The 23,880-nt window shown below is 38.0% G+C and overlaps 2 protein-coding genes across 3 annotated transcripts; both read right to left on the bottom strand.

Annotated features, from left to right (window-relative positions):
* Window positions 1–451: 451 nt before the first annotated feature.
* LOC110983246 (selenoprotein K-like) lies at window positions 452–7,458 on the bottom strand. 2 transcript variants are annotated; one of them, XM_087135391.1, is made up of 6 exons: window positions 7,359–7,457; window positions 4,898–4,982; window positions 4,442–4,460; window positions 4,055–4,116; window positions 2,758–2,862; window positions 452–2,355 (listed from the first exon to the last, which is right to left on the bottom strand). In XM_087135391.1, the coding sequence occupies exons 1-6, from the start codon at window positions 7,378–7,380 to the stop codon at window positions 2,352–2,354; spliced, it is 297 nt and encodes a 98-aa protein (XP_086991517.1). In that variant the 5' UTR covers window positions 7,381–7,457; the 3' UTR covers window positions 452–2,351. The 2 variants fall into 2 exon arrangements, with proteins under 2 accessions (XP_086991517.1, XP_022098039.1); XM_022242347.2 differs by lacking the exon at window positions 452–2,355 and having other exon boundaries at window positions 2,754–2,862; window positions 7,359–7,458.
* Window positions 7,459–8,050: 592 nt separating this feature from the next.
* On the bottom strand, window positions 8,051–23,632 carry LOC110984347 (uncharacterized). The gene is made up of 10 exons (XM_022244472.2): window positions 23,513–23,632; window positions 20,116–20,274; window positions 19,809–19,906; window positions 18,262–18,488; window positions 17,409–17,556; window positions 16,021–16,171; window positions 15,133–15,246; window positions 14,513–14,581; window positions 12,664–12,762; window positions 8,051–11,741 (listed from the first exon to the last, which is right to left on the bottom strand). The coding sequence occupies exons 1-10, from the start codon at window positions 23,552–23,554 to the stop codon at window positions 11,640–11,642; spliced, it is 1,209 nt and encodes a 402-aa protein (XP_022100164.2). The 5' UTR covers window positions 23,555–23,632; the 3' UTR covers window positions 8,051–11,639.
* Window positions 23,633–23,880: the final 248 nt, after the last annotated feature.

Below are 23,880 nucleotides of genomic sequence, written 5' to 3'. Positions count from 1 at the left end.
ATTCCACTGTGTGACCATTGTAAAATAACTTGAACCTTCACTTACCCTTAGGAAGCCAAATGGAAGACTAAACAGGGCCAATAATGTGATCTTGAGTCTTCCAAACACTAAAAACTTACCTTTACTCTGAAAAGGCTAGCATCAGAATGATGTGGCAAGATGAGCAGCATGGACTGTTCATTAATTACCTGTTGCCCACTGATTCACTGTTTCATCTAAAATTTTACACTTAAAATATTTAAAAGATACCAAACGGTCCTACAAGCTTTGAACAATCGATAATTTAAACTTTTTGAAGCTCTGTAGCTATGAAACTCTCTCTAGACAGAATGGCAAATCTCATTTTAAAAAGATATATACATGTCTAAATATCACACCAGGTGTTTCCCCAGTTCTAACTTAATATATACATAAGTTTAATATTTGCAATAACAAACAGAAACATTTCAAGTCAATGAATTAATCTGGTTTATTTTATACATATCTGAGATCCCAAAAGAAACAAACAAGAAATAAGAGAGTTCCATTTATTAACATACACATGAGATCGATCTTCAATGAATTCCAAGACTGAAACAACATATGGGGCCTGGGCCTAGCTACAAAAGTCAGCAGAAAAAACCTGCTACCGTAAACCATGCTGATAATAATCTACCAGGACCCTATTGATGCCCATTGTTTCAGTAAAATTACTTTCACCTGACAAAGTTTTTCCCATGTGGGATTCAATTAAAAATAAATGACTGTTGAAACACAGAACTGATTTCCACCAAAACAGGGGTTGCCATTGCCCAATGGAGAGGGGGAGTTTAATAAAATTACTGAAAAGTGAAACCATACAAGCAAGAAGTAAACATGTCCATGAAAAGAACTCAATTAAATGAATCAAAATAATTAAGTTAAACCAAAAAATTCATCTATTTACAAGGTACTATTTTGTTGACAAACACGAACAAATATCTGTGATAAGTCTTTTGAAAATACTTGTGCATGTATGTGTAGAGATCTTGATAGAGTTAGATATAATCATGATAATATCCAACTCTATGACAGTTCTTACATCTCATGACCTTGGCAAATACATTAGTCCTTTATTAAATGTAATAAATTCAAAATGTCAGTATCACACTGAACACAAGGGAACAGAAGAAAGATGAACAATTGGCATTGCGTGGTAGCCATCTTGCAGGGCAGTTTGTTTTCCACAGAGAAACCTCCTTTATGCATACCCTGTGGAAAAAGCACTGGCCTGCAAGATGGCGGCTGTGCAAATCCTCTTTAGTGCATAATTACACATTCAAAGTCAAATGGTTAATACAGTGACATAACATGGATAAAATTCTCAAGGGGGGGTGCACACACTTTTCAGGGGAACATCAAAAGCCAAGGAAGTATGGCTTGTACTTCTGTTTTGGGGGGCCCAGCTTGGACACGGATCTTGTTATTTACAAATTATGCCACTGTGGTCTTTCCATGACAATATGACCATATGATTTAAAATTGCGACTGAAGAATGGTAATTTCAACAGAACTAGTACAAGTACTTGTACTAGTACTTGTGCTAGTACTTGGGCTAGGACTTGTGCTGGGACTTGTGCTAGTACTTGGGCTAGGACTTGAGCTAGGACTAGTATTTGTAGTACTCTGGGGAGCTGACTGCATTCTCACCGCAAATCATTTTCCACTTTCAGCAGAGCAGCGAGACTGGTACGACCAGCACACATAATTGACTTTTTCTAATGAAATCATTTTTCCCCAAGGTCAAGAGGCATAATTTCAAACAATTTTATTTTCTGCTGCCTTTATCATCAGCTTGTTTGGGTCCACATCAGTGGCTTGTCCATACAAGCGTCATCATTGAGTGTGGAATACAGCACACACTCTAACAGCAATTGTTAGTTTGTGAGCGATAAATCGTCAACACGAGAGCCAAGAAATGGAGTTGGTCTAAGATTACAGGAAAAACACTGCATATACATTATCAGACATTAAGGAAAGGATGTATCATGAGGGTGCTATGCATGCTCAAACTTAACTACAAATAAATGACTGTAATTGTTGCCAGTCTTTTTCTTAAAGTGGACAAAAGGATATGAACTAAGTTGATGTTTTCTCTTAGAAAAATGTACAGAAATATACACAGGTTTTAACATTGGGGACACGGCAAAATACTTTCCAGTCTTTGCTTTAATTTTTATGGGTGAGTGAGAAACGAATCCAAAGATGAGAGCGGCTCGTGAGATGTCTGACAAAAGATGAGGAAAGAAAGGACGGAAGACCGTAGGTCTCTCCTAGTAGTTCTCCTGTTGACGATGTAGCTCTTGCCCACTGTAAGGGATTACAGTGGGCATTTACCTGCAAGGTGACCAGTAGACAATAGGATGCAATGACAGAAGTCAACCATTTCAACATCTACTCTTAAAACATAAAAATTTTGAATACAGTTAACACAAACTGTCCAGTAGAAGATGTTAAACTTTTGTCTTTCCAAAAGAAATCAAGTTTTTTAAAAAGCTTCCACGTATGAAGCTAAAAAGCAAGTTCCTTCAGCATTTGTGTGTACATTGAGGCCCTGATGTATCAAGATCCCTCTTCAATAAGAATTTCGGTAATGCATGAGAAATGGAAGGATGCAACTCTGTTTCATCCCACATCAGTTCTTTACAATCTTCTGATAACGTCAGCTGTGGAAGTTTACCAACTGTAACCTCTTTTGTTTGTTTGTCTTTTCTCGTCCAAACCAAGGAAAGTCCTCACCTTCCTCATCCACCTCCGGCAGGGGGTGGGGCCCTTGGTGCTCCACTCCCACCCCTAAATCCACCCATTCTTCTTCTTGGGCCTGGTGGTGGGCCAAGCCCTCTCCTGGTGAGGATAATAAGGAAATGAGAATAAAAGATCACAGACCTAAATCCAAGTTCGAGAAGTAAACTTAACTCTGGATGTTTTGCTACAGGCAAAAGATTTTTCAGTTGTGATGACTAAGTTTGATAGTTAAGCAGTGACTGCTCATAAGGAAGCCATTCAAGAACATCACTGTGTGCATGGCTATTTATAGCTTAGTCTTACCATCTTGGCAGTACGCCAATTCACAGGTGTGATATATGGCGGTATCTGCCCTCAACTGAAATGCATCCTCACCGGTGAAAGAAAGACAAATTGTACTGAGTTTTCCAACCGGGTTCTTTTAGCGTTCAGCTTGCACGCGAATAAATTTGTTGTGCGTATTCAGCAAACGTGTCAAACGCGCATAAACTTGAATGAGTACCAAAGGACTTTCAATTTCATTTCAAAACACGCCCTCTTTTGTTGCTGCTCAGAACGGATATTCTCACATGACACTGCCTTTTAGAAATATCAGTTCACTTGTACCCAAGTGGTCAAACTAAAACTAAATGAGAATGACACTACCAAGTATGCAGGACAAAACTGAGCAACTTTTCCACCAGATGTAAAACTCAGATATTCAGAATGACACTAAAGTGCCAAGTATGCAGGACAAGACTGAGCAACTTTTCCACCAGATGTAAAACTCAGATATTCAGAATGACACTAAAGTGCCAAGTATGCAGGACGAGACTGAGCAACTTTTCCACCAGATGTAAAACTCAGATATTCAGAATGACACTAAAGTGCCAAGTATGCAGGACAAGACTGAGCAACTTTTCCACCAGATGTAAAACTCAGATATTCAGAATGACACTAAAGTGCCAAGTATGCAGGACAAGACTGAGCAACTTGTCCACCAGATATAAAACTCAGATTGAAAGTCAAGGTAAGAGTTTTCTTCCCTTTCACAAAGCCCGTACACTTCCAGATCTAAGAGGTTTAAAAGATTTTGTAGGATTGAGGATTGAACCAAGCTTAATTAAGAAACCCTGTTCTTCCTCAAACAGCTGAAAATCTGTAGTCTGCATAATAGTCCATGATCACTTTGTTCAGATATTATACACCAACAACTTTTCAAAGTTTAATGTCCTGTCTATAAAAGTGCAAGTTGGATCAGGGAAGTTCAACAGATTTGAACGGGTTGGATGTCATCCATAATGATACCTACCCGCCTCCATTTCCAGCTTGGTAGCTTGACGTGTAGCCACGCCCCTTGCCAGTTAAGTCAGGCTGTGGAAACATGATTATGAAATAATATTTTTGTGGAAACATTAACTTTAATTGGACTAATTCAGGAGGTGTATTGCAAAACATTTTGAAAGAGCTAAAACTCATTTATAAACTAATCATGCAACATATTACTTGGTGATAATTGTACTAGCTAAACGGAAGAACTTCAAAACCACAGCTGAACTATTTCTCTAGATTTGGAAGATAACACTGAAACCCCGATTTGGCACATTCATGTAGTGTACATGATAAAACTATTTTATGACAACTGTTGTATAATATTTATAATATTAATATGAACTTGAAAATGCAGAGATAAGCTTACCGTAACCATTGTTCGGAAGCTGTCGTGAAAAGAACAGAAAACAAGGAGTTTAAAAGGAACAAGCAATTTACATGTATCTTCAGGAGTACACAATGGTAACAGCTAACAATAGTGAGAATAAAAACATCTTGAACCCCCAGTTTAAAAAGCCAAACTGACCACTCCTTGTCAGAAAAACAAAATCAAATTTCAAGACACAAGAGACCAAAATATTTGACACATTTAACTAACACTAATTTTGGATGGGTTGTAGTACTTGTATTTATGAAGACTAAAATAAAGATATGTGAAACATACTGCACTCCAGAGGGGAAAATTAATTTAAAAGAAGAAAAAATTGCAAATTTAAAGGTATAAATACAAGTAAAGGTATGGTGTATGTTGATGATTGCTACAGTAAACAAACATGTACATATATGAATCCCGGTAAACCTTGTACATAAATGCTATACTCACAACAATATGACAAAGTTAATGATGCCCCAAAACACTTCCCCAATGAACGCCAGTCTCCATGGTGATCTTGACTCCAGTATCTGACCTGTTGGAGGTGAACAAAAGCAACTTACAATGTAATTTGTTGATTCATTAATATGAGATGTAATTCAATTTCATGATTTTATTTTGCCATTCACCAAAACCCTTGTAAAAATGTTAGTACCAAACCGTAAGATTGAAAGCATTTCCTGCTAACCATTAGATAGGCTCCATTGATCTATCAATACTTGGCAGGGGATAATGAATTGGTCAGGAACTGATCTAGGTCTGATACACATATACATGTTTTATATTAACCCAAACAGTCCTCAATCCTCCAACAGGTGAAGGTTTGAGGAGTGCTAGGGTTAACGTACTAAAAACTAACCATGCACAGTATTTTGGGGACTTAAAACATTCCACCCTAACAAATCTTCATCTGGTTCCATGTCAACAGTGCTAATTTGAATTTATGTTCATAAACCAGAGTTCGGGCCCAGGGCAAATTCTGAAATTCTCCACAGCCACAAAACATAAAAAGCAGGTGAAATATCCTGCAATTTAATGTGTCAGTTGAAAAAAAAGGAGTATGATATTGTAACTTTAGGGGGAGCATAAAATCCTTGACATAAAGACTTGAATCCTCCGTCAAAATTGCTTGAGGAGTATACTAACAGAATCTGGGTCACATAATAGCAGGAGTCTCAGGACAATTCATACCCAGGTCAATTCACACTTGGGTCAGCTCGTACCCAAGTCAACTTGTACCTGGGGAAACCTGTACCCCAGGGACCCTGTTTACAGGTCTGACATGTTTACAAGGGAACTCCACACAAAGCCCAGGCAAAAGGCAATTTATTTATGATGCTGTAACCTATGGAACCTTCCCCTGCACAGGGCCTATTTTTTATGCTCGTTGCTCCGAGGTGATACATTTGAGATTTCTTTGTTATAACCCTCTTCCCAAATCCACATTCCCTTCGACTGGCACTTAAATTGATCAGAGGGTGTTCCCGAGTGCCTCCACAAAAAAAGCACAAAAAAAGGTCTGAGTGCGAACAAGGGAAGGGGTCCCACCACAGTCAACAAAAATTTGACACCCCCCAACACAATGAAACTACTCAGACAGCTGTCTAGACAGTTCAGAGACGTATCAGAGAGACCGACCATTGATATAAGACAGGCCCAGGCTAGCCCAGGCACTTGGTTTGTCAATAGTCCCTTATCAGCATGTGGCTGAAATATTTACATACAATCAGGAGGTTTTTGCATTTGGCCGAAAACATTTTTTTAATTACGTAATTAGACAAAATTGGATCCCCAGTGTAGCAACTCCGAGCGCCAAAAGGTTTTAAAAGAAGAGTACAAAAGTCCAAGTGGGCTTTCTTTCACCAGTTAGGGTGCACTTCAGCTAAGGGCAGATACTGGCCTCAAACTTAAAACATGGCATGACATGGAGAAAGGAAAACAGGCATAAGGCTTCCGCGTGTGTTGAAGTGCCAACTTCGCTAGGCTAAAGTGGTCATACTAATTACCGTCAACACACAACAGACCGTCAACACAGCATCAACACCTCCAAAACACGTTAAAAATCAAAAGAAGCGGTACTTGACAGTAAAGTATTTGCCGAAGGGATATTTTGACTAACCATCAACAGGTTAGACTCAGGAAAATTGCCATTTTAATTTGGCTGAATCGCCTCCTTCGAACCAGCTCAGATATCAGCAGCCATGTTGCCCTTGGGGCAACTGGAACCATACCATTACGCTAGAGGGGTGGTGATATTATATGTAAAGAAACGCTACCTTTTCCTTTAAAGTTACTATCTATATTTTTACTTTTCTTAAGATTTTATAACTGACCCTTTTTGAATTTCGACAATAACTATTGATGCTGTTTCTGCTATATTGATTGTTACTCTCTTAAAATGTATTTCAATTTACAGCATATCCACAACTAAATGGTACAGTCCAAGCTCCATGAGGAGGCAAAATGGTGCCGATTGGCTAGTGCCGGAGATCATTTTTTTTGTGTGTGAAAAAACTCCATTTTGAAAATTGATTTGTGATCTCGAACTACTGTAAAGTAACTTTCAGCCCAAGTATTACACTTCTACGCCTCTTTTGTGGATTAAAGTTGAATTTTCGGGAAGTTGGCGTTACTATCGTGTGTTGACGGTAATTAGTAAGACTAACAAGAGTATACCATGGACCATGGACAGGAGGAAGTAACACCCGGCTACATGTAAAAAGAGCCTCGGCCTATCTAATTCCACGTCAAGGAAAGAAAATATTCTCTCGCTTATAGCAAGAGCCAATTCCAATTTAAAACACTGAATGTCATCATAAATTCGCGAGACGGCAATCAAGACACTGCCAAACAAACATCCACGTCCAAGATTAACCATAGACATGATGATGGAAGACGGAAGACAACTTACCACCTTCCGATATGTACGCCATGTTTACATCTAACGTTAGTGCTACATCATGCAATTACAGCGCCCTCAAGGACACTTTGCGGACTTGACACCCGGCCACAGGGTATTATATCCGAGTCCCTGTCGGCATGAAACAAGTTGACTTCATGCAAAGCACTTTTGCCAGTGATTTCAGATTTCTTGTTTTAATTTGCTGTTTAACTTTTGTTTGTTGTAATTAACGTAATGTATAAGAACTAATAATTTTTATGTGGACAGGCAACTCCGTATAAGTTATTGTAATTTTAACAAAATGTTTTAATGTGTTTTAATTCTATGTAAAAACTTTTGTAATTTGGCCTTTGGCCAAGAAGAAACTTTATAAATAAACCATTTTGAATTGAACTGAATTGAATTAATCATTATGACGGTATACATCTTTATTTTTGCGGATCAATGAAAAGGAGTGCGTACAAAAGGCGATAATGAACAGTCCTCTGCGTCACTATTTCGCATGACAAAGCCAACTGAAATATGATATGAGAAAGTGCTCTAACTGCATTTATTTAAAATATGCCTACAGTGAAGACCCAAAGTCTTAGAGACGGGATAAATTCTTTTTCCTTCCCCAAAGCTGTGTAAAAATAATGCTAATTATACACTACAGAAAACCAGTGCACATGTTGGAAAGACTCCAAGAAATCAGGACGTGGTTCAGCTCTAAAACTTTACAAACAGGTATCTATCAAATCAATTATCAGGGAAATAAATCATTGCATGCACCGGCACTTTCATTTCAAGGGTGCACACCTCAAACATACATTCAGCACTCCCAGATAAAGCAAATTGACCTCCTGTACCAACAGTGATTTTTTTCAAGGCAGTTTAATAATACTACATGCAAATATTGACAAAAATACTGTTGAAAATAAAATTTCTGGAATATATTTTGTCATATTAATTTTTTTTCACAAAGGGAATAACAAAATACTTTCCCTACCAGCAGATACTTAGCACACATTCTTAGAGACAAGAACCAATGTCTCAACACCATAAAACGTAAATGGTATCTGATCCTAAATGTAGGAAATGACCCTGTTTTGCACAGCACCCAAGAACAACATAACTTACACAATAGCATGACCAGTATGTTAAACAGTCAACAGTCTGCTGAACTGATTCCCATTTTGGATATACCAATATATATTCTTACATGTGGAAATATAATTATAAATTTATGAGAATACAAAGATACACATTAGAGTTAATGCTGCAGAAATTATGCAAGATAATCATTTCTTCAAAAAATAGCTCTTTCAAAGGGGAAAATGGAATGTAGTAATCATAATCCAGTACACGTGATGGATAAAATACAAAATAAAGCTTTATAATGTTTTCCTGTCCAATGATTGATCATCGTTACTCACATATATTCACATCTTGACAAGTCCTTTTACGTCACTGATAGTTTCAACCAGAAGTCTTGGTACAGAAAACTATTCGTAGAAATGACTTTTGAAATATCAAAACTTTCTCTTGCATATGTTAGTTGATACAAACTTTGTTACTCTTCCAAATGTGACATGGTACCAATACCCAGTTTCCACATAGTACTTGATTTCTAATTTAGTAGTACATTAGAGAAAAATGACACAACTGGCTATTTAAACTAAACAAAACTCTACAAAGGCTGTGATTTTTTGCCTGATAAAATACACCTATTTCAGAGGAACACAAGGAGAATGGTGGTCAGCTAGGACCTCAGGAGTTTGTCTATATCCTGATGAACTTATTGTTACCGATATTATCCCCACACAAGTACATTTCTGCTATATTCTGTGGCCATTATTTGACCATTCTCACCAACAAAAGGGTTTAATGCATGTATGAACATATTAAAAATGGTCAAAACTTCTTTCAACTCTGCACTAAGTTTGCTAAAAGCTTGAACAAAATCACATACAAAATACTTTTGGAAAACACATGCAAAAGAATACCATTAATGCATACTAAATGTAATACTGTTGGTTCATCGTTCAGCTTTGGGCTCGTTAAACAATTGCATGAAGAAGCTCACAACTTCATTTTATTCTAACCCTGTTTCATTTGGCAAATTTCGTGCCCTGTGTGATGTACGTTGTGACCCACATCATTAACAGACCGCCATACTGATGACAACACACTTTGGTTTACCTGTGTGCTTTCCAATCATGCTCAGTGGACCATAGGCTCTCACTGACTCCATGGCAAAGTGCATAATGTATACAAGAGACTGACATCATCGGTACATATGGTAGGCCTATTCAAACCATAGAGAACTGAACTGACGATAAAACAGATCACAGAGGCCAATAATATACATCTGATCATTACATTCTTTGATGTGAACGATGATCTTAATTTTCAACATGCTGGTTTTGTAATACTTCAACAGAAAAATGCTAATACAAAATAATGAAAGTATAAAATTATGAAGACATGCATAGAATACAATTCTATTGTAAACTTGGAATCACATTCTTTTTACAAATATTGAATACTGAACATAACAGCTGTAATTTCAAAATACATAAATACTTTGAAGAATCTGACCTGTTCCAAGGACAATAAATCATGCATCAAAAGCAATAATTTACATTTTGAAGTCCGGTTGTTTCTCAGATATCACTTCTTGATTATCATCTGTTCCTAAACAGTTACTTTTGCTAATATGCCATGACATGACTTGGAAATTTTTACTTTGCAATTTTTCTTTCCCAGAGCCTATACTTTCTGTCACTAAGAACCATGTGAAACTTTGGAAATATGAGAAAAATTTCAAATTCCAGAGTCGATGTTTCGAACCAAAGGTTTGTGCAGATCTACGAAATATAATCTTGCAATCATTTTGAAGACACAATTTAGCAAGTCTGATTGGTCTAATTTTCAACTTACATAGAACTTCTACACAAGTCAAATGCGGTTCAACAATTTCAATTGTGACTGTTGTCAATGTACACTGATTTTTAAAAATTTTACTTGGACTTCTCAAAATCATAAATCACTAATAATGCTGCATGGTGTAAACTTGGTGAAAAATTAACTTAATTGACTAAAATTAACATTTTAAGAATTTAGTATTGTTACAAAAATCTTTTTCATAATTTCACAGTGTACTTAGACAATTACCTTATCTTTATGAGAAGTTATGTAAAATCAATTTAATGCATGCAACATGCAGAGATTCAACAATTTAACCCAACAAAATAACCAGAGACCAATGACAACATCTGTGATGCTGCAACAGTAACTAGACAGGTTAAATTAGCCTAAATAAAGTCTCCACAAAGAAAATATAAAATTGTTCACATATTTTGCAATAGGTAATAACATCTTTAATAACAATGCCATGTTGCACCAAGCACATATACTCAAAATAAATTTACATTTTGTCCAAGAATACGAAGACGACAGACTGCTGCATAGTTCAATACTTTATGCATTTGATGGTACCAACAGGTGGATTGAATATAATACTATAATATTGCTTTGAGGTTATCAAAAGTGTGACCATATGGTGAAATAACTTGAAGTTGCTAATGGGTTCCATTGAGGGCTAAATTCCAAGCATATATAATGAGCATAACGGTATCAAATGCGCATCTCATGTGGTCTTAAATTTTAAGGCTGCGTGGATTTGGGTAAGTCATTACACTGGTTGAGGAGACATATAGCACCATGCATTAACTACCCAAGAGTACTGTACCATGGCAGTAATGGCTACTAGTTCTAATCGCTGTAATAGGGTGCATCTGAATCTGTTGTTTAGAGCTAGGTCTAGGTCTTCACTACATTGGAAACACACAGAGATGTGCAGACAATAGACCTAGCCGTAGCTCTAGAAGCCCGCTTTGGACACAGCAATAGTTTTCGAGATAATGCTGTGACTTGCTGACATACATTGCAGGATACATTACAAGTGGAGTGTCAATGATTGCTATCTTCCGAAGACAAGAAAAGAACGCACCTCAACACAAGAAAACTGCAAAAATGACTCAAAAATATCCGTCAATAATTGCATCATCTGCCTTTTTATAACTGAGTGTAAAATATGCATGGATTCATGGTACTGGATAAGGTCACGATACATAATAGTTTAATGTATGCTATTATAACTCAAACAGGCACCAACATAGGCTACATTTTGCAATGCTGCATAAAGTAAAACTTTTTAGAGGGTGCACCTGTCGATCCATGCAATGTTCAAACCTACCCTTTCAAAGTGGGCATCTTATGATTGGTGAGACCCAGTGAGTGATGGGCTCACCAAGACTGAACTGGAATGTCTCTTGGCTTGTCCTCGTTAAGCTTGACTGAGTGAAGCTTCAGCCTCCTGGATGCTCCAAGCACTGACTCAGATTGTATCTGTCAAGAAAAACAGGAGGGACTTATACATGTAAATGAGCAAACTTATTCAGATGACTATGAATATTCATGAAAATGGAAGTCTTGATTCTATTTTCCTAAGAACAAGATACTTCACCACTATTTTAAAGAACTGTCTTTCACAAACTTATTTGCAAAGGTAGGACTTGTACCTACGGCTTCTTGCTTGACTTAATCGGTACTTACTAGTTACTGATCTCTTTCCACTCAACAACTGAGCTTGCTGAGTGCACTGCTCAGTTATTATCTGATATGATGGCAGACATCCTCAGCTAAATCCTAATTAGAAACATTTACATTTTCCCAATGCCCAAACTGTTTGAATCTTAAATTAAGTGTCCATAACATACATAAATTATCAATATGGCAATACCATTACTCAAAGTTATCGATATAATTCTGGTTTTTATGAGAAGATGACTGCACTGACTAGATGATTACATCATTGGTTTATGAGAAGATGACTGCACTGACTAGATGATTACATCATCGGTTTATGAGAAGATGACTGCACTGACTAGATGATTACATCATCGGTTTATGAGAAGATGACTGCACTGACTAGATGATTACATCATCGGTTTATGAGAAGATGACTGCACTGACTAGATGATTACATCATCGGTTTATGAGAAGATGACTGCACTAACTAGATGATTACATCATCTGATTATGAGAAGATGACTGCACTGACTAGATGATTACATCATCTGATTATGAGAAGATGACTGCACTGACTAGATGATTACATCATCGGTTTATGAGAAGATGACTGCACTGACTAGATGATTACATCATCGGTTTATGAGAAGATGACTGCACTGACTAGATGATTACATCATTGGTTTATGAGAAGATGACTGCACTGACTAGATGATTACATCATCGGTTTATGTTCTACCTTTGCTGTTTTGCTCGTTGTTTCCATTCCACGCACCATCTTCTTCTCTGAAATCCAGTTAGAGGCTTGCTTGTTCATGGACGTTGCCAGTCTACGATGCTACAAATAAAGCATTAAGTATTTAGACACGGTAGATAAAAGTGTACAAAACAAACTGTTTGTTTTCATTGATGTGGGAACGTTTGAAGAGTTTCAAGCATTCAGGCAGAGTCCTAGAAAATATGTCAGTGAATCATTGAAGCACATAGAGCTGTATTACAGCACTGTGCAAAGTAAAGCCTGCTAGGTACATTTCTCCATCTGTATTATCAAACAGAGTATTCCATTGTTACGGGCATTACGTTTGTATACAACTTCCAAGTTTCAATTGATAAACAATTTAACTTCTGGTGAGAAAAAAAGTTTGTTTGCTTTTATACTTGTAGCCTGTATTCAAGTGTTAAACATATTGACCCTAACCCTCCTCAATCCTTCACCTGTTGGAGGACTGAGGAGTGTTAGGGTTAAAGAAACTTTGTTTTGGCTTCACTGATCAATCAGTTACAAGCGTGAGAAACGCATGTTACGGACTTTAGACCTTCGGTGCATTTCAGTAAAACTCTGTGAAGTTGCTTCCTTTAGCCTTTTATACAAACTATGCTGCAATTGGTCTCAGTCTATTCTATCCAGGGACCAAAAGTTTATAGTATAGTCTACCTTTGTTAATTAAAGCAGTTACGGACGTTTCATTTTATGTTACAGACGTTACATGTATAGAAATAAAAATGTAACGAAAATAAATGTTAAGAATTATTTTATTAATTATAATTTTTCATATGGTATTGCCATAATATCCCCTTGGATTCATTAAATTGAGGTGTAAACCTAACCAGAGAAAACTAGAGAAAACATTGTAAAATCAATTTGAAACTTTGACAGTCATGCCACAGTTAGTGTGGAATTGTCCAGAACAGGCATCATAAAAGCCAATACTTCAAAAACTTAAATGCACAATTGAGAATTTCTTTCTTTTTTTGGCTCTGTGTAAAAAATGTAAATATGTGCACAAATGCAATGCACTGCAGATGAATTTTGATGAACAAATTTAATTGGTACTGCTATTGATAAAGCTTGCTTATGTTACATGTTATGTGAGGCTGGTGTGTTGTATTTAGGGCACATGTACATGTATTTGTTTTGGATTCATTCCATTTTATCCTTATAATCTTTCTAGTCCATAAAGCTATACCTGTGCTCTAGTAACAGTAGCTATGCAGTAATTTAATACAGCTCTGTTTGGGCCTTAAATACACAGTTCTGACACATTACAGTTAAAGTAACTATGATTTATGATTACAAAACAAGTAATTGATACTGTGATCTCCATGTACAGACCAACCTTGACATTACTAAGCAATAAGCAAGGCTCACTAAACATTTGCCAGTTTGCTAGGTTTGTTTGGAAAGTACATCAAGGGTCGCTTATTCAATGCGACAGTGAGTGAAACAGTGAGAGCAATGATAGGCCTGCCTGCATAATCACCTGCTTAGATTGGTCTACCAGCTGTAGTCTCCATTCAAGTCCACAGTGAGACTCATAACATAAGGGTTTGTCATACAACTGAGTAGTGCCACTAATCCGCTTACAGCAAAAGGTTAAGGGGGAAAGCAACTTTGCCATAAGTGAAACAGTTGACTACATGACATCAGATTCATCTCAAACACATGCATGCATCTTGTAGTTTCCTCGTTCTCACTTTGACCGGAATTTAGAAGAGTAGAATATGCACCTAACCAAACAGGTGTCTTTACTCATCATGACTTCGTTTAACAGTCACTTTGATAATTGATCAACTCTGATTGAGTTTACCTCTTCTTGTTCTCGTCGCAGTCTGACTTGTAGCTCATTTCTTTGAGTTTGGCAGGTTGCAATGTATCGCTGTTGAAGAAAAAAGTTTAAACAGCTTCAGTGAGCAATTCCACAAAATGCAGGGACTTGAATGTGAATATTGTAAAAATTGTAAAATGATGCACAGAAATGAGCGATATTGGATGAAAAATGACAGGGTGATCAATTTCCAAGATAGGAAACAGTGATTATTGAAGGTTTCATTAGACTGGCATTATGTTAGACATAATGAATTGAATATTAGAATTGAGGGCAAGCTACTTTTTCCTTAAAACATTAAGTCATTTGATGAGTGCATATTAGGGGATTTTCAGATTCACAACAACTTCCTTGAGCCCTAAAGAAATAAATGTTTCCCGTTCAAACCCAATAAATCTTTTATTGTGCAAAGTTCAACCATGAAATTAAAAATCATAATTCATTTCCAAATTATTTCTTGTCTACTGCCTACTGCTCTTTGTGGAATGCCTTTGTCTGGACAGTATAATAAGCAAGGCATGGTGTCTTCTGCATCATGCCACAGACACAGAAAAGACACAGACTAAAGAGATGAAACACTTCATGAAAATACATCAGCCTACCTGGATGATCTCCACATCTCTCTTGGAGTCTTTGCTGCTCCTCATCAGGTGTGCGTTCTCATCCCGAAGTCGTCGCACCTCCATGTGAAGACTTCTGTTCTCGTCCACAAGACACTAACAAGATGAAGGAAGACGAAAAAGAGATTAACTTCAAGAGAGATGACTTCAAGGATGTAGCACGACCCTGGAGGATGAGAGATCTCACTCTGGGGACATGAATATATTCTCTAGCAAGGAGTAAAGCTCATCAATCCATGGCTGGATACACACTACATGTACATGGTTCATGTGTAAACTCTTCAGGATACCGTGTGATTTCAAAGTAAAAGTCAAGTAAGCCTGTTTAACATTTGCACTAAGTGACTGTCCCAGTCATGTCCTAACTACTTAAAAGTTTCCAGCAGAATGTGCACAAATGACATATCAGTTGTAAATGATCACAGTGCAATTCCATGGAAAATGAGATCAATCTTAGGCAGTACGAGTAGGAATAGGTTCCCACTTATAATCTTGAGTGAAAGGGAACAATTGCAGTAAAGAGTCTTGCCCAAGAACACAAAAACCATTATCTCATTCAAATCCATATAACTGCCACATGTAAGTCATAATTCACATAAAAGCACTGCATTTTACCAAGGCACAGCATACCACATGGACTTTTGTTCCAATTTTTATAACAAGCATGATTGCCTTGTAGGGAATGGTGTTGAACTGTCTTCACCTTACATTCATGTTGGCATCTTCCACTCTCAAAGGTTTAATTGTGAATGGAGACTGCAAATACCAGAATAAGTACCATTACCTTTTATCATTTTGTATCAGCTACACTGCATTAACATTAACAGCATCATTCTGCATTGCTATGCCTGTTTTTCAACACACACTAACCAAGTACTTGGTGTCCATGTCTTTGGGTCTCACTCGGTCAGCTGACTTGACTCTGGTCATAGGGGCTTGGAAGAGATATGGGGTGGTTGATGAAGTGCGAGTTTGCCTAGCCATAGCAGTGAGGTCTCGATGGGATGAAGTGCTGGCTTGCCTAGAGACAAATAGCAATGGTAGAGCGAGATGTACGTGTAAAGACAGGATGGAGGGACGTTTGGAGTGGATAATGTGGTGCAGGTCTGCCAAGGTCTTGGTCGGATGGAATGCTTGCCGAGACTGTCAACAAGGGTGTTTATGTAAGAAGCAGAGATAGAATGGATGAGATATTTCTTTGTTGAAGCACGTTTATGTGTAGCTACAGGTGTCAGACATCAGGGTGATGGAATGCTGACTTGCTTGAAGAAAAAAGGGTGCTGAAGTAAGACGCAGAGACACAGGATCTTAGAGTAAGATGTGGAGATACGATGGAAGAGATATAGTGTCATGAATGAGGGAAAAATCTGGCTTGTCAAAAATGTGCAGTTCTAGTGAGATGCAATGCTGGCTAGGAAACAGGATGTTAGGATAAGATGCAGAGACGTGATGGAGGAGATACGGTCTTAGTTGGATGGAATGCTGACTTATCTCAAGAAAACAAGATACCAGAATAAGAAGTACAGACCAGGAGGAAGAGCAATCTAGCACAGAAGACTATTGGATTGGTCGAGAAGTGAGGTTTCCATAGAAACAGCCTTGTTCTCATTGTCTGAAGATATAACAGATATTGCATTCCCACACATCAAATTTAACACCAGGAGCTGTTTTCCAGACATCTATGAATAAATACAAGCCACATAAGTTGTTTTAGTATCTGATATTTTAGTTTTAATTAGGACAAAAATCAACAGACTCTGTATTAGACTTGAGACAAGTCCCTTGTTAACTAGTATTCCAAACTACCTTCCCCACTTTACCTACTCCAATTGGTTGAGAGCATGTCAGGTACAGAAGGTGGTACTTAACAGATGATGAAGGTACTGACTGGATTCAAACTCTCTTGGTTTAACGTGAACTTTTAATTCTTGTTTTATAGATTCTAACACTCATACACGAGAGTCTTCATCATCACATAGGTGTGCTTAATACAACCAACCAGTCTGCAGTTCAAAGAGTCAAAAGAGCTACTTTCTAGAATCTAGCTATGTGATGGACTTGAAAGCAGTGAAGTACAGCATATGCATGCACAAAAATGTAGAATAATTTGTGTTTTCAAAACACCCGGTGTCAGAGGAAACTGATGGATTTATCTACCACAGCTACATGCTACACATGTATCACTCACAAAAAATACAGATTTTACAAAGCAATGAGCTGTCATTGCTTGTTACTCTGACCTCTGACCTGTCACTTACCTCCTCTTTGCTGGATTCCTGTTCTCCCCTCTTTCCTTTTCATAGTGTTCAACTCTCTGCTTCTCTGCCTCATACAATCTCTGGTACTCCTCAGATGCCTTCTGCGCTTTCTTGGTTTCTTTCTCCAGACAATCTAGTCTGTCTTCAGCTGAGGAAGAAACGCACATGTAATTGTGATATAAGGTTCATTTACATAGGTCAAGAGGGAATGAAAGCGCTATGATATGCTCACTTCTAATTCTTGTCAGCAAATTACACTCAGGCTTGAAATTCATTTTCCCTCGATATACCTTTGGTTTCCATTGCTGTCACTTAAAATGTTCCCTTAGACATTTTGATTTCTTATCAAAAGAAAAGTGGTCTTGATTCACCACAAATAAAATTCCAGGCTTGTACAACCACTATCTTTCTTTAACAGGAGTTTTAATCTATCAAAACAGGTAGATTGATTTGGCTTTTGAAAGCTCTCCTCCGAAGTGCCTATGTAGAGTTCTAATGTACAGGTATCCTGTGTTGTACACCCAGGAAGTATCATTGGGCTCTGTGGTAAGAACAATATCTGTAGTTGTGTTTACACAGCTTTCAACCATAGTCTTGAGTATACAACTTCTTTCTATGGATGTATGTTGTCTTTCTTGAGGGGAGATAGGTCACAATATACATCAAGACATTTTCATGAGAAGCACTTGACAAGATCCCTTGACAGACAGACAGACATTTTTTTAAGTGTATACATCAACATGTACGAATGGACAACAATCCCACAAGCTGTCTGTTTTTTTCAAACTATTTGCATGACAATAACACCTGTTCCAATTCCATTCATATAAAGTGTTTCTTGCTACCTACGTACCATCCTTTGCCGTCTTGTCCAACCTCTCTAGGACACTTCTCATCTTTTCCTGTGATTCCTCCACATCCCCTTGCAGTGTTTCATTCATCTTATTGACCTGTGCCAACTTTTCCAGCTTCTCGGCAAGCCTCGTCTCCAGTGCGGCCTTGTCCTTCTGCAACGCCACATTGTAATCCAACTGTGACATCAGCTGTTGTTTGACCGAAGAGAAGGTTGTGTCTGGGACCCTTGAGAAACAGAGAAATAAATGTTGGCTTCACCAGTCCCTTATTCCCACTGTCCTTCTCTAAAATGAATGTCTAGAAAAACTTTTAACTCTTCAATCATAAGTCAACCTATACGTCAGTTCACAAGAAACATGGAGTGGACAAAAAGGACTGAAATGGACTGACACTGGATGATAGATGTCATGACTTGTTGACAGTTCTTTCATTTTCTAAATCATTATCATCTTAAGTCCTGCCCTTCCAGACCTGAGTTCAACAACAAAGTTTGGAAGATTTGCAGGATTAAGAAAGAACCTGGCCGCTATGAATTTATGAAGAAAGATATGAATGTAGCTGTCCAGCCCCTGGCCGATTGCTCGGGGGTTGCAGTCCATCTGCCGCTGAAGGGGGCCGAATCGAGGCACGAAAAAGATGGGGAGAGTGGCAAGAAATGGACAGCAACAGGAACATTGACTGGAGCCTCACATTTCTGTAAGATTTGCCGGATCTTTATTCAAGGGTGAACTTGGCTTAAGTCACCCCAAGTGTAGCCATACTGCTAGCCGAAGCCAAGTCAACAGCCAACTCCGGGGTCTGAAGTCGAAGAGTCCACTGCCTAGTCTAAGAAACTTCTAGCCATGCTCCCAGTAGTGAAAAAGTATATCAAGTTGTGCCCAAAACTAATAAAATCTGGCCTCTTCTGGCCAACAAATGTGTATAGAATGTTTTGTCACATGCAGGGTCCACCCAAACTCACGCCCTGCTCACATGCAGAGTTCAGAGGTACATTATAAATAAACTTAATGATAATAGGAATCCCCAACTCACTACATTAATAGAAAGTTACAGTACAATTCATGTAGCACCAGTATCTTGCAGTCAAGATTCAGAAAGACTCCTAGGAGGAATGCCAAGGTTGGTGTCCACCTGAGGGCAAGTCAATTAAGGACCATACATGTAGTTAACCATGGTTTGACTAACTCGTTTTGATGAACGCATGCTAGTCGACAATGGTTGGACTACTGTAGTCAACTATTCGTGACCAGCCTGTAGAGGTTGGTTGCATCGTTGGTTGCCATAAATATTTTTTAATAACACAGAGCAGAGAGGACCAGACAAATGTCAGAAAACAGTATGTCACTAGTACCTGACCATTTCCACTTTTAATTTAGCTATTTTGCCCTTCCTACAGCCACCTTTTCTCCCCTTCAGCCTAATGACCTGATGACGATTCACGAGGGTTGTTTGTACTTCAACTTCACTGCACATGCGCTAAGTACAGTCACAAACCTATGCTACCTTTCTCCCATGAGAATGTCTAGAGCCCCGCCTTACACTTACCTGTTAATATCACCATGTAAATCATCATCTGAGTATCTGGCTAGTTCTCTTATCTGTCCCTCAAGACTTCCACACTGACTCTCAGCAATTTCCTGGACCTATAGTGCACAAGCGCACAGAAAACGCAAGGGAAAAAATGAAGAAGCAATTAACATTTGTAGAGATTTGATGGTCAGGATGTACAAAAAGACGAGTTGAACTGTAACACACAACAAGATGTTAACAGGGCAATTTGTGATTTCAAAATAAGGAAGAAAATCCCAACTTCCAACGTTGGGGTGATTGATAAGTTGCCAATTGAACTGACCTGTTTGCTAGAGACTCTGCAAACCTTTATACTTCCTCTGATTGCATCCTTATTGACAACGGAGCTGTCCAGTCCAGTGATTGAGGCTTCAACCTGCTCCAAGTGGCTAAGTACTTCATTATTTCTATCCAGTATCACCTTCAGCTGCAGTTGGAATGTCTGGAAAGATATCCCATTATTTTTAACAATAAAGTGCCTCAGGATACAGGCACATACATGTACATCATGGTATGTCATGAGTTTTCTACAGACAAGTATTGATGGCATCATTTATTTATTTCCAATCTGCTGAATGCCTTATTCAAAATTTTGAAAGCGGGGAACATGTGTAACAAACACAAAGAACATACAGCATGTTAACAACGGAGAGAAAATATTTCATATTTAACCATCACAATGTTTGCATGTCATAAACACAAACAAGTTTACCCTACTTTGTTTGACTTGTCCCCCCCCAGTATTGTACAACCTTTTTTTTGCTAAAATTCCCCTAAAATGAATAGATGACCTCTTTAAACTTCTTTGTATCTATGACGTGCAAAAACTGTAATGGACTAATACAGAATTCTTCCCCTGCAGACAAATAAACCACACCGACTCCCATGTTGGCAGTTGCATTTTTTTAGAACGAAGCAACACAAAATTAATGGGGATTGGTTGGCTTCGCGGGTACGATGAGAACTGAGGAGATTAAGGGTGGCAAGTGCACAAAGTCATTGGGAAAGGGCAGAAAAATTCTAAGTCCAAAAGAAGTCCCGAGTCGGCAGTTAAGCAGATACAAAGTCAGAATCGGTGCGCCCTTTTGTGGTCATCTTAACACGATGTGTACTGCATGTGTGACCTTGGACCTCAAAGCTGGCCACGAGGTGGAATGGCTGAGTGGCGGGGTATTCTGCAATTGTGCCAAATAGTTATATGGGATCAGTTCAATGCTGGCTGCAGGCCAACACAAATAACCTAACTTGGCCTAGTTAGGCCTATTTTGCTCCCAGAACTGGGAGGCGCACTCAGTGTACACGGAGTGTGCCTCACAGTTCTGGGAGTAGGCCTAGGCCTATTTATAATTTATTTTATTTTATTTATTTATTCTGATATCCAACAGCAGAGATCCGCCACTTACAGGTATCACGGAAAACAAAATAACAAGCAACTAATAATAAAAACTGACTTATGGATAAAAAAAAGGGACAAATCCAAATTACTTGTAAATAAATAAATAATTGTATAAACATGAACTTGAGTAAATACATTCATTTAAGTTAAGTTAATTCAGTGTAAAACTGGCTAAACCTGTGGCAGTTTACATGTACATAGTTGAGTTATGAGTGTGATGATACATGTATGATAAATGGATGATGGCAAACTAAAATAAACACTTCATAAAAAAAAACGTTCAAAATTTCACACACTCAGAAAGCAATGCTTCTCAGAAATACAATGCTACCATCTGGGTAAGGCCAGAGATTTCTCAGTTTTAGCACAAAAAAGTTGAGGTCAAAGGCAATTTCACGAGCAACATCAATGGGTAAAGTATCCAACAACCTGGGAAATTTAACAAATTAATGAATTACGAAATGCTTGTGTACATGAGGAGAAATGAATGAATTTGACCCTGTTGAGATACCTCTGATTAATTATGGACAAAGTTTCAATGTTTACATGAATCCTGTTATACACTTAATACTTTGACCAAAATTTGTTCTAAAACATCTAAAATAAACAAAGTTTCTAAAAGCGTCACTCTCAGTAGTTGAAAGTTTGACTAAAATCCTACAAGGAATAATATCATGAAGCATATCAAAGAAGCTAGAACACTGGAGCAGCAGGAACAAAGTCATCTGCAAACAAGTTGGATCAGCTGCACTAAAACTTACGTCACCAAAATTCATACAGGTATGATTTAAAATGTCATTTTACAGGGCATTGGTAATGCCCTATTCCGAAAAAATATGCCAGTTAATGTCTATTTTTTGCATTAATTGCTTTGGTATAGTGATTCAGTTTGAGGGAAAAAAAACCTACTTTTTTGCCATACATGAAGCTCGATTTTCCATCGCTGTCTCTTTTTCGTTCTCCTTGATTTTAATTTTTGTCAATTTCACTTCAAGTTACAGTACGGCATGAATTTTTATTCTTTCAAATAAGTCATAAAAGCATTAATATGAGTAATTAATCTCGATGTTATGAAAAAAATTCTCTTTCTAGGTGTATTACTGAAAAAAGTCACAAAATACAGTGTGCCGCCAAATCCACGCCCATCATTGGCAAGGGAAATCTCAAAATGAGACCCACTCTGCAAAAAAGACTATTACGTCGCACAATGCCAAAACACGTAATGGCCTGTTCTATTTGGAGAGGGCAACATTTCTTTAAAAATGTGATTTTGCGTTCTTCTTTTGATAGCTTCTATAATATGGAAACAAACAAACATGGACACTGGTGAATAAAGATGAAAAATTGATCATTCAGTAAGAAATCCTAGATAACATTGTGTTTCCAAGCACTACACTTTATGAGCTTTTTCTCGAAAAGTGCTTCGAAAAAAGCAAAAAATGAATCTGAAAATGTGGATATACAAATGTCTATTTACATTGTATCTCCGGAACACACCACACCACAGGGGCCATTCATATATCAAATTGTAGCTTTCGGTGTACAAAATCCAGCCACATCAAAACTCACAACCTGAATCTGGCGACTTAAATACTGCCCATTTTTCTAGAGCCAGTCACAAATATGACTGAGGTGCACAGTGCTTTTTTAGACTCTATATTTTTGATAATGCCCTCAGTAGTTGGCAAAAAACGATCCAAGTTGTCATCAGTGCCCATGTCAGACGTCCAACACCAATCACGAGCAAACAGCGATCATTTATCCTTTTTCTAGACAATTTCATGCGGTTAATTTTTTATTTAGTCTGTAAAATCAAAGTTTTTACCACTACGCTCTGCAGACATTTTTCCTGAATTGTCACTGGAAAAGCTTTTAATTCGCACATAGGCCTAGAAAAATGCCGATGTAACGATTGATCATCGACAGTATGAGTATTAATGTCAGTGCATAATTTCATTCAAGAGCTTCATGACGAGAAAGTTGAAAGGAAAAAGGAGCAAACATTGCCCCCTTTTCCTTCCCACAATGCCTTTCCAACATTGTGCAAAATCACCTATGCGATATCAGCAATAAGGCTAGGGCCAAGTAGTACTACATGCACTACCATGACTAGTCCCCCAAGTCACGAGCCAGAGGGCGAGGGGGTAAGCCTACCGGGTACGCTAATCTAGGTTGCAAAATAATCTTTCCATATTGCCTCTTCAAACGTCTGTTGTATAGTTTAACATCTCAAACAAAAACTAACACACAAAAATAATGCTGTAATCTCACTAATCAAAAGTACCTGGAGTCGTCTGTATAAGTCTTCCACTTCAGTAGACGCCATGCCTGTTACGTGTGATTGGTGCTAGTGAATGTTTTGGTGTTGTCAGGTCTCAAAAGTTCATGGAGGTCAATCCGCTGGTAACTGTTGATGAGGACGGCTTAAAAATACCATTGAACAAAAAGACGGGCACCACTTTATATTCAGACGGTTTGCGAATCGCGCTCTTGCAGAGCGAGTGTCCGTCCGTACCGTAGAGCGGCGTAGGGTCCGTGGTACCGTTTGCTCGGCATTCGTTTTCTTTCGATTTAAAACGAAAATGGAAACTGAAAAATGAGCTGTCTCTCGTTTTTCGATTTAAACATAGAAAATTGAAGACAGAGAAACAA

The sequence above is a fragment of the Acanthaster planci genome, linkage group LG04, assembly GCF_054643075.1.
Source record: "Acanthaster planci isolate LZ-2023a linkage group LG04, COTS_SCS, whole genome shotgun sequence".
In the NCBI taxonomy this organism is placed as follows: domain Eukaryota; kingdom Metazoa; phylum Echinodermata; class Asteroidea; order Valvatida; family Acanthasteridae; genus Acanthaster; species Acanthaster planci.
Note: the sequence above shows the minus strand (reverse complement) of the source record. Positions and strands in the feature narration are given on the sequence as shown.

Coding starts and splice junctions, on each gene's coding strand:
- LOC110984347 (XM_022244472.2), bottom strand. CDS start 23,554: ATGGCGTCTACTGAAGTGGAAGACTTATACAGACGACTCCAG. Junction 18,489..19,808: donor TTACATGGTGATATTAACAG/GTAAGTGTAAGG, acceptor CTGTTTCTCAAG/GGTCCCAGACACAACCTTCT. Junction 16,172..17,408: donor AGGAATCCAGCAAAGAGGAG/GTAAGTGACAGG, acceptor ATTTGTCTCTAG/GCAAGCCAGCACTTCATCCC.